The sequence below is a fragment of the Gigantopelta aegis genome, chromosome 1 (genome assembly GCF_016097555.1).
Source record: "Gigantopelta aegis isolate Gae_Host chromosome 1, Gae_host_genome, whole genome shotgun sequence".
Classification (NCBI taxonomy): domain Eukaryota; kingdom Metazoa; phylum Mollusca; class Gastropoda; order Neomphalida; family Peltospiridae; genus Gigantopelta; species Gigantopelta aegis.
The window spans coordinates 20655197-20667245 of record NC_054699.1 but is presented as its reverse complement, the minus strand read 5'-3'; the positions used below and the strand labels follow the sequence as shown (position 1 = coordinate 20667245).

At 35.8% G+C, this 12049-nt stretch overlaps 1 protein-coding gene across 4 annotated transcripts in view; it reads right to left on the bottom strand.

Moving 5' to 3' along the window:
• The window catches only part of LOC121371891 (dynein heavy chain 2, axonemal-like), a 134692-nt gene that overhangs the window by 107019 nt on the left and 15624 nt on the right, over positions 1–12049 (bottom strand). For 2 of the 4 annotated variants that reach the window (XM_041498118.1, XM_041498134.1), the window contains exons 10-15: positions 9957–10162; positions 8746–8875; positions 7091–7273; positions 5443–5577; positions 3639–3644; positions 620–699 (exon numbers count right to left, since the gene is read on the bottom strand). In XM_041498118.1, the coding sequence (XP_041354052.1) occupies positions 620–699; positions 3639–3644; positions 5443–5577; positions 7091–7273; positions 8746–8875; positions 9957–10162 (740 nt within the window). The remainder of the gene's footprint in view (positions 1–619; positions 700–3638; positions 3645–5442; positions 5578–7090; positions 7274–8745; positions 8876–9956; positions 10163–12049) is intronic. The other 2 variants (XM_041498127.1, XM_041498144.1) reach the window with 1 other exon arrangement.

Sequence of the window (12049 nt, the reverse complement as noted above, 5' to 3'; positions counted from 1 at the left end):
TGAAGAAAAATAATTTGATTTGTCCCTAAATGTACTTTATTCAAGCATCTTCATAACCACCATACTCCATTAATGACATTTTGTAAAAATAATTGAATTATGGCAATGGTCCATAATTCAAAAACTAAAATTGCCGAGAGGGATGACATGGATTTCACTCCATCATGGTTCAGTTAAGGTGATGCGATACCTGGATTTGGTTTCCAACAATTAATATAATTTTTATTTAGTATCCATTTTTAGAGAAATAAGTTCCTTAAATCCGTGACAGTATGCCGTTAAGAGAAAACAAAACATGAAAAACTTTAAACCCTTCTTCAGTTGAAATGAAGACAAAAAAGTGAAATTGTGTACTTACATTACATAAGTAAAAATATATATGCCCACAAGTTACTTATATTTTTCATTAAATATATAATAAAAAAACTGAAGTGTTTTGAAATTTTTACGTGCCATTCAGATTACAGAAACAAGAATATATGTGTTAGGCTGGCCAGCGAGATGCTAATACCCAGTGGATTCTGTGTAAACTGTATTCAAGTGGAACCGTCAGACTGTGCCAGTATACAGAGTGCCAGTTTAAAACATCACTAAATGTGATGACTGAACTAAAACTGACCTATTGAAGTTGATATCCAGCATGGGTGGTCGTGTTGTACTGCGACACATGAGCGGGGATTCCAGCTGCTTCTGCGACTCCTGTCAATCAATACAAACATGATTACTATATACAACAGTTACAATTGGAAACATCTATAGAAAAACAAAAAACATCTCTTCAAATATTCCAACAAAAACTGAAACCTGCCAAAACTGGTTCAGCCTTTGACCTTACCATTTGTCTGGTATAGACATGATATGGTGTGAAGAGTCTGACTTTTTCAGGTTGATTTTATACAAAAAATATCCAGAATGCAAGTGTTGTTCACTTCACCACAGCCTTTGATATGCAAGTTATGGGGCACTGGTTGGGACGGGGAAATCACTGAGGTAATTCGATCATAGGATGGAAGTATGTTGGCTAAGTGCTCTATTGACTGAGCAAGATCCAGCCCCTGCAGGTTACTTTAGAAATAGAATGGTACCTATATGACCTGTCTGGATACCAGAACTGACAGGTTTTTGTTTATAGAGGGTTTTTGTTTTTGTAAATCAAATAGAAACAAAGTTTGTTTTGTTTAACGACACGTCATAGGGCTGACATCATATATCCGTAATTCTTTTTTTTTCTTTCTCTTTAGGCAGGGCCGTATCAATAAGATAGGGTGGAAAGATGGAAGGAAATGTTTTACTTAACAATGCAATCAACACATTTTATTTACAGTTATATGGCGTCGGATATATGGTTAAGGACCACACATATATTAAGAGGAAACCTGCTGTCGCCGCTTTATGGACTACTCTTTTCGATTAACAACAAGGGATCTTTTATATGCTCCATTCCACAGACAGGACAGCACATACCACGGCCTTTGTTATACCAGTTGCGGTGCACTGGCTGGAACAAAAAATAGCCCAATGGGCCCACCGACAGGGATCGATACCAGACTGACTGCGCATCAAGCGAGAGCACTGTACCACTGGGCTACATTCCCCCTCTAGACAGGGTGGATATGGCAGACAGATGCCTCCCTGTCCCCCAACAAAAATAGGTTTAACAGTACCTTTTTCAGTTTAAAAGAGTTTGTTTTGTTTAATGACACCACTAGGGCACATTGATTAATTAATCATCGGCTACTGGATATCAAACATTTGGTAATTCTGACACATAGTCATTAGAGGAAACCTGCTATATTTTTCCTAATGCAGCCAGGGGTCTTTTATATGCACTTTCCCACAGACAGTAAAGCACATACCACGGCCTTTGACCAGTGGTGGTGCACTGATTGGAATGAGAAAAAATCCAATCAACTGAATGGATCAACCGAGGTGGTTCGATCCTGCGACACAAGCACCTCAAGCGAGCACTCGGAGTCAGCAGACTGAGCTAAATCACGCCCCTTAAATACAAACAATTCCAGGACCGGGAAATTTGCTGGTTTTAACATGAATCCAGTTTATTCAAGGTTTAGTTTTGCTGGGGTTCTTCTTTATTATTATAATTTATTTAATCCCTCCAAACATTTGAATGAGTTACGACAATATGTCATACATTTAATCATATTAGAAATAGAAATAGAAATTTAAGTATTATTGATATTAAGCTAGAGGTTTACTGGCACACAGATCCTGTCATTATTCCCTCACCAAAAAAACCTACAATTGCTTAAACAGACTTAAGCTATATTTCATAAAAGGTTCCACCAGGAGACTGGAAACACACAGGATCCATATGCCAGTAACCCTAGATGTAATCATTGAAGCATATTACAAATAATGAAAAAACAATATCCTTTGGAACATGTTAGTACAAATAAAATATTAGTTGTTAAACATCAATATAGATTATTATACAAGCTTGTTTGTCGTACTGATTTTACAAAATGAGTGTCAGGATTATTGTATTGCCAGAGCGAACGCAAAGGTAATACATGAATACTGACACTCATATTGTAAATCAGTACAATGCACACGCAAGTGTAATAATTTCTTAATTATCCACATTATCCTAAATATTATTTTTACGAATAACAAGCTAGGACCATGTCAAAACTTCTGAAATGTAACTAAAAAGAAACGATAAAACGTCGTCATTTTTGATAAGCGTTTATACTGAGGAAGCCACATTAAGTTATGATGTCGCTTCACAAAATTACGTCATTTGTGATGCACGTGAATCATTACGATACACGTGGGTCATACTGATTATATTTCCCTGAATATCTTGAACATTGTGGATAATAAAACAAATTATGATCCTAACACAATTTCTTTTTTCTCAAAAATTCAAATAACAAATAACAAAAATTAAAATTTATACAAATAACACTACACTCATTCCAAATGCAATGTAATACAACAGAACTTTCTAAACCATGACATTTTAAATTTAATGTTACAAATGTTTTTAGAAAAATTTAATTTTGTGGAATCAACGTGAAATAAAACAGTAAATACAACAAAAGTATAAATAGTATATACAGTCAAACTTCAATATCTGTTACGAATGTTAGTATGCCCTGGAGGTGAACTCCCAATTAACACTTTGTGTTTTTAAATATTACTACCCGGTATAATATAATAGAGAGCGCCAGTCCTACTTATCCAGGTTAAATCATTTAAATTTAAATATCAACACATTAATATATGGTGATCCCAACTTAACAAAGCAATTCAATTTCATTGCTGAAAGCAAACGTTTTGACTGATAAAACCATTCACCATCTCCTTTATTCTTCTTCTCTCCCTGTTCTAATCTATATACAAATATACAATAGTTCTATATTCTTCAACACTAAATGCATATATTGTTCTTTCTATGTTGACCAGTTAATATTTGAATTGTATAATGTAGGGAAAGGTCTTTATATAGGCTATGTCTGTTGACCAATCCCATCTGTTAATATAAATAGAAATAAATATTGTTTAAATCAAGATATACGGTAGCAGGCCCAGAACTATATTCTGGTTTGGTGAATTATTGAAGTTCAACAGTAACCAAAGAAAGCATAATTATAACAGTGAGAACTATAACTTACTTCGGACTGTGTGAAGTAAAGAAAATAAAAAAATAAAAGAGAAAATTGATTTAATGAACTCTGTTTATTACATTTACAGTAATGAGTCTTGAAATTGAAAGAAAATCCACAGACTGCTTATCGAAAATATGAAGTGAGGAATATTTCTAATATTGATGTCGATGCTTTTTATTAACACTATCTAAATAGTAAATACCAAATTTAAAAAAGATTTTAAAACCCCCAAAATACATATATATTATAATTTTATTATTTATAAATAATAATTTTAAAAAAAGAAGAAGAAAGAAACAGAAGCTATCTCTGTGCTGGACCTGCTTCACAAATTCACTCCAATTATTCTTCATTTCACCAAAACATTTTACAAAAGATTATATGTTTTTGTTTTGAGAAATAGTTTTACAGGCCCACTTAACACATTTAAGGAGATAGCCTGTGTCCTGTGGTAAAGTCTGTTATTGGGTGGATAAAATATTTAATATGAAAATATCATTACAAAACCAAACAAAACTTGAAAGATTTTTTTAACTGTAGATGCATTCTGGTTTTTTTTTTACACAAGCATTCTGAGAGTACTGCTAAAGCAATACATATACCCTACCGGGCACAACAAATCGTCAAAAATGGCCAGATCACCATGACAGGGCTTCTAGATTATGGTAGCCCCACTCCTATGGCTAGTGATATTCAATATTAGGCTAATAAATAACTACTATTGCCATGCCCAATGGCTAGTAAAAAGAAAAAGTTGTTAAATGCTGCATTTAAGTCTGTTTTGTAAATATGAATATCCTGCCCCCACCACAATCTCCCAATCTTAATGTTTTTAAGCTCTATCTCCCTTTTTAGGTAACATATCCAATTATTACTGTTAGTAAAATTGTATTAAGTAAAGTAGGACTAGTGAATTTTTAATCATGGCTAGTTAATTTTTTAACTCACTGATCCCATGGCTAGTGGATTTTTTAACTCACTGATCCCATGGCTAGTGGATTTTTTAACTCACTGATCCCATGGCTAGTGGATTTTGTAGTAATTCTAGAATCCCTGCATGAAAGCCAAACTTGACATGCTAAAGCTAGACAAAAACGTTCAGCTCTTGAGGTATTGCAAAAATTGAAGTCTGGATAACTATGTGGCACAGATGGACAGACAGACGGAGACAAAACCTATAGCTCCCCTCCAGTTGGGCCGGCAAACTAATAAATAGCCGATTTGTCACAAGTGTTTTTTAATATAGAATATATCAACCGAGTCTATGTTAATCGGTATTTGTCGAGGCTCTGCCGAGACAAATACCGATTAACTAGATGAGGTCGATATTTTCCATATTGAAAAACACGAGTAGCGAATTCTATTTATCCTATAACACTTCTAACATAACATTTTAATTACATTTTTAGTAAATCACAGTACTAAAGTTGCCGCCATCAGTAATATGGCGTCATCACGATTAGCTCAAATTAGTTTGACATCACGCAGGTATACAGGTCTTGTTGGCTTGTAAGCAAATGACTCATCCACAGCAACACATTACCAAGAGACCTTGCAAATTTGCATACCATTATTAACCGGATTAATACACTAAATTATCACATGGGTTTATGACATGTATGGGTAAGTTATAGAATAAATTATTTCTATCATTTTAATAGTGAAATGGGATATAAGCGTAAGACTGGGAATATAAGCACTTGTCTTAGAACCCTTACCCAAGTGTGATGACCCTGTCATGCAATGTCTGTATAAAATAAAAAATAAAAAATAAAATTAAGTAGAAGCAATTGTAATGTAAGATACTTACTTTTTCCACCGTCTGGTTCCACTCGTAGAATGTTTTGCGAATGTATTCATCCAGTGCAATGCAGAGATGCTGGTACTGTGTGCGAACTTCTTCTCCCAGACCAATTGATGGTAGGAAATGGGCTCGATCGAGAATCTACACCAAGAGAGAACATGAATGTTTTGCCTATATTAGCACCTAAGTACAGAAGGAAATGTTTTATTTAGTGATGCACTGAACACATTTTATTTACGGTTATATGACGTCAGACATACGGTTAAGGACCATACAGATATTTAGAGAGGAAACCCGCTGTCGCCACTTCATGGGCTACTCTTTTCGATTAGCAGCAAGGGATCTTTTATATGCACCATCCCACAGACAGGGTAGTACATACCACAGCCTTTGATATACCAGTCGTGGCGCACTGGCTGGAATGAAAAATAGCGCAACGGGACCACCGACGGGGATTGATCTCACACCGACCATGCATCGAGCGAGTGCTGTACCACTACTACACCAAGAGAAAATATGAATGTTTTACCTATTAACACCCAAGTCAGTGTTTCTGCCAGAAGGAAATTTCTGGGTATGGCGCTATGGAACTGAATGAAACCACAGTCAACAGGGGGTATGGGTGGGCCTCCCCCAAAAAGAAAATGGGTTAAGTTTAGGGTTAGGGGTTAAGAAAATCATACAGTAATGACAAGAGTAATTAATTTTGTCAAAAGGTAAACTTTATAAAAAAAAAAAATCTGCAAAACAATTTGGGTATGGCGCCATACCCATTTTACCCTCTGGCAGAAACCCTGCTGAAGTACACTGCTTAATGAATGTCCAACAGATGTCTTAAATTGCAACAGTAGACTAAAAATTGGGATAAAATATTTGTTGGCACTACACAGGCTACTGTTCTGTTCAATATGACTGTACTAAAACAGTATTATTACATCCTATGCCAAGTTTTGTTTTAAAAAAACATACCACTGCAATTTATTTCACTTAAAATTATTCTCTCTCAAATTTATGAACAAATATTTTTAAAATATACATAAATTTAAGACCACTGCTGATTAAAATATTATGTAATAATTTTCTGATTTCAGATGTTGCCAGAAGTTGGTTTTATTTTTATTTTTATTTTTTTTAAATGCATGTACAGTCAGATTTGTTAATAAGATTACCTTATATAATAACCACTTGTCTATAAAGGACAGCCCAGAAAGATGTTTTCCATAGCAATGTATTTTAGCTCTCTCTTACCATAAAGCCACATTCAAAAGGTCCCATGGGTGGTCTTTATAAATGAGGTTGAGAGGCTAAGCATAGGATCCAGCATTAATCTCTTCTGGAACATGGATGCAAAAGAATAGACAAAATCCAAATATTGCAGGTATGTTCGTAAATTACTGCTATATCATACAATAAGTTTAAAATATCCAGTTTGATACATGACAAAGGACGTAAAAATCCAGATAGTTTGGAAGGTCTTGGTAAGTAGAGCATTCATCAAAGAACATAGACAAAAAACTATTTTTTCAATTAGTCCAAAAAACCTGAGGATTTTTATCCCGTTTCAATTTATTCTAAACTTTTAATTCTCATATATGGTGGGTGCAAATCCCCCTCTCCCACCCCTCTCCAAGCACCGATGTCTCTATATACATACCATCATTCCCCACTCGATTCTCTTTTTGAGCATCCGAGCCCAATGAGCGGTGCCAGAAAACTTGGGGTGGCTGGTAGTGAGAGGAAGACCTTTCTGTGTGAGTTCCTTCTTTACAGCATTGAGCTCTTCATTAAACAGATGGTACACATCCACAGTCTTTTTGTCAATCGTGCGGCGGATAGACTGGAAAAGAAAAGAATATATATATATATACAGTGAAACCCCTCAACACCGGACCCCCTCTAAACCGGAATCCCCTCAAAACCGGACGTTTTCCGCGGTCCCGTGATTTACACATCTTTTAACACTATATTTTACCCCTCTAAACCGGAAACCCCTCTAAACTGAACACCGGACAAACAATTCGGTCCCAATGTGTCAACTTAGTGTAAATCCTACCCCTGAAAACCGGACGATCAAACCGATACCAATCAATATGGCGCCCACCTGTCTGTGAACACCGATGGCTAGTGCAATATGCGCATGCTCGAGATCGCTGTTATCAGTGTAATCACCGCTGCATACAGTACAGGTACCGCTCAGCAGGCAATATTAGCAACTTGACAATAAACAATTAAAAGGACTGATCGCAAGCTTTGGTATGGAGTTAACTACTGTAAACACATTGATTGTGTTGTAATTATGGTTAACATTAGCGGAGTTCGGGTTTGTGTTAGATGTCTTTATTAAGTTACGAGATGTATCTGTTCCGGGAAACGATCTCAGCTATCCTGACGTGTTGAACATGCTTCAGATTTTAAAGGACTTTCCAATACAGAAAGATGAACGTTTCCTATTGCATGTACAGGAATTAGAAAGTTTAACGCAGGCAACCATTGTTAAACACAGATGTGAAAGACAATAGACATCGATGGATACGTTTCTCAACGTAGGCTGATTTATCGATTGATTGACAATTTGTGGACTTTTTAATGTATTTTTTATTCAATATTACTCCCATGGATGTTTTTATTTTTCTAAATGCTCATAAATGCACCATTTTTCAACATATTCTTGTTGTTCTTGTTTTAAAACACTTTAACACTTTCCCTATTTTATGGAGAACGGAAGGTATTTCCGTCCAGGCAGACCCCTGAAAACCGGACACCTCTGAAAACCGGACATTTTACTTGGTCCCATGGATGTCCGGTATTGAGGGGTTTCACTATATATATATATATATATATATATATATATATATATGTTATTACCAGAGTGTTTTTCGGTATCGTCAATATCATATATTAGGAATAAAAATGGTATTATGCGAGCCTCTGGCGAGCATAATACATTATTATTATTCCTAATATATGATATTGACAATACCGAAATACACGAGGGTAATAATCTCTTTATCATATAAGCTCAAGCTTATAGAGAGGAAACCCGCTGTCGCCACTTCATGGGCTACTTTTTCGATTAGCAGCAAGGGATCTTTTATATGCATCATCCTACAGACAGGATAGTACATACCACGGCCTTTCTTACACCAGTTGTGGAGCACAGGCTGGAACGAGAAATAGCCCAATGAGGCCACTGTGGGGATCGATCCTAAACCAACTGCGCATCAAGCAAACACTTTACCACTGGGCTACATCCTGTCACTAGAGAAAAAGAATGTACAGATATATTTCTAAAATGTTCTTGTCACGTACTTCTCTCGACTGAAGATGCATAAAGATGTCCAGCAGTTCAACCCCCTGTTCCACGGTGGTGACTGTGTCGAACGCCGATGAAATCACATTCTGCATCATCACCTCCAGATCCTTGATCCCCGACCGAAACCTGAACAGAGAAATTAATTTTTATTCAGGGGCGGGTGCAGTAAATTATGCAGGGGTGGGGTCTAGACCGAAACAAGCAAAGTTTCCAGTGGGGTTTAGATGATGCTTCAATGAAAAATATACTCTTCAAAACAAGTAGATGAACCTGAAGTATTAATGTTAATATCAACTATTAGACCGAATATATGTTTTGACCATAGACATCCTAGTAAGGAATTGTAAATTCTTATTAGAGTTCCCCTACTTTATTTATTGCACTTTGAGCAGGGGAGAAATAGACCCCTCCCCATCACTTGCACATGTTGTTATCCATATGGGATGAAAGGGGGAAAAAAGGAAAGAAAGACCCACTGAATATTTTTGTAAATTTATTATTAATGTATAAAACAGACAAAGTGCATCATATATCTTTTTATTATTAATTTTGTACTTCATGTCATTCAAAATCATAGCGAATGTATGGTGTGAGAGGTTTTTTTAAATAATGACATTAAGATATAGGATTAATTTTTCAAAACCATAAAGAATGTATTGGTTTTGGGGGTGTGTTTTTTTAAATAATGACATCAAGATCTAGGATTAATTTTTCAAAACCATAAAGAATGTATGGAGTTTTGGGTTTTTTCATTTTTTAATAATAACATCAATGTCTAGGACTGATTTTGTCAGAATTCAAACTCATAATTATGCATTACAGTGTAAGGAAGGAAATGTTTTATTTAACGACGCACTCAACACATTTTATTTATGGTTACATGGCATCAAACATATGGCTAAGGACCACACAGATATTGAGAGAGGAAACCCACTGTTGCCACTTCATGGGCTACTCTTTTTGATTAGCAGCAAGGGATCTTTTATATGCACCATCCCACAGACAGGATCGTACATACCACGACCTTTGTACACCAGTTGTGGAGCACTGGCTGGAACAAGAAATAGCCCAATGGGCCCACCGACAGGAATCGATCCTATATCGATTGTGCATCAGGCGAGCGGTGTACCACTGGAGCTACCCCCCCCCCCCCCCCCCCCCCCCCCCCCCAGTGCAAGATGAAATTTCTACTGAATCACGTATTCACCTGTTGTAGTCGTCATGCCACGTCGTCGCTTTCACGTCAAGAATTGTGCTCTTCACCGAGCGCAGAATGTTGATGTTCTTTTCAAACTGTGCCTCAATCTCCAGAATACCACGCGTGATTTCGGGGCCTTTCTGTCCGGCAAAGTGTGGCATCTCGATCTGCGTTCCCTCACTCTTCCGCGCAAAATGGATCTGAGCTTCACACACCTGACAGATTAAAGAACATAATACATACTGCTCATTATCACCCAAATGGTAAACATATCTTGGTTCATATCAAAATAATTAAATTTCCTTTGCATCTACTTTACGACAAACTGATTGGTCCAAAGGTGCTTACTTTTTTTCATTCATATCTCGATGAACCAAAAAAAGAAGAAAAAGCCACACCTACTCCACCCCCCACACTGACTTGCACTACTCTTTGTGCAACAACCCGGATTATTCAGGCAACAATATTTAGATATTTTGAAGAAAACACATGTGAAAGCTACAAAAGCAATAAAAAATATATATACGATAAATGAATGGAAAATGCTATAGCTGAGTAGACATGTATATGCAATGATTTAAAACACACACACACACACACACACACACAAAATCTTCGCTAATCATGAAATGAGACTTGGTCGGTGGCCCGTAACTTACTTGTATGCGTTTTTCTACAGCTGTTGGCGAAAATTAAATGGTTCCCCCGACAGCATAAATGTTAGACACGTTTCCTTCATTCATATTAAAAAAAAATACAACTAAACACGAATCGGACAATTCCTTCCAATATAACTAAATGATCCGTAAAAATGCACACACCAGCAGCTAGAGGAAATGGCATCACTTATCAAAATGACGTCATTTAAAAAAATGACATCTTTAAAAAAATCATGTGATTCAAATGATAGTGAACGAACGTTTGCATTCTTACGTGACATAAGTATCAATGAAGTTTACACAAACAATACTACAGGCGTATTTAAAGCTGAACAAAATAAGTTCAGTTATGTATTATTAAAGTATGCATACGTGGAGTCATACAGTGCATGAACCAAAAAATAATTGTGGTCAATTCTTAAGTGATACGTTCCACTAGAATGTCAAGTGGGACGTAACATTTCAACGTCATCCGATGACATAAATCGATAGGCACATTACAACCTTAAGGGCACATCAACCAACCAGATCACTGTATATAAATGAAAATCAATTATGGGTCATAAATAGGATATTTATTTTGCTACCATTTCGTGTCATGTTCATGTGAGATATGCATTGCCATAGGTTAATTATAGGTGCTTTACTGATGGCATTTTTTTTTTAGCTGCTGGATAATTTGTTGTTTTTTTGTTTGTTTTTTTTACACTTTGCGATTTTTTTTTTTTGTCTTAACATTGTAGAATATCTCCTATCTTTTTGAGGATCAGATTCACAGGACTTGGAACTCAAATTGTTTTTACCTATGGCAGTATTAAAATGTTTTTGCTATAGGCAAAATGCACACATACAGCAATTTTGAGCCTGCTCACAGCAATTTTAAACCAGTAACTCTGTCAACAAATAAACACAATTCGAAAAGCAAAACATATCCCCACAACTGATGGCAATCATATTTTAAAAAAAAAAAAAAAAATAATAATAAAAAAAAAAAAAAATAATAATAATCACCAGGTGTACAAAAAAAACCTTAAAAAAAAAAATTATTTCACTCGAGACCTAAACATGACATGGAATGGAAGCTTGTTTGATATCCTATAATTAAGTTAACAGAGATTAAAGTCTTGTTACAAAAAAACAAAAAAAGCTAAAATTTTAACGTTGGTGACTAGGTACTGAGATTGGTACTAGGGTTAGCTAGTGTTGGGCAATGGACTAAAATGGTTACCCCATTCAGAATGTATGCAAAATATCAGCCGAAAAACCATATTGTAATTTTTAGATATAGAAGGTGGAAATTTTCAGACAAACAGAAAAACATCTGGAAACACTGTACATATACATATATACTGTAGTTGATTAAAACTCCGGTACTTCCAGATAAATCCAGACACTCTTCATCTCTGTGTTAACTTATTGAGATATTGAGAGAGGAAACCCACT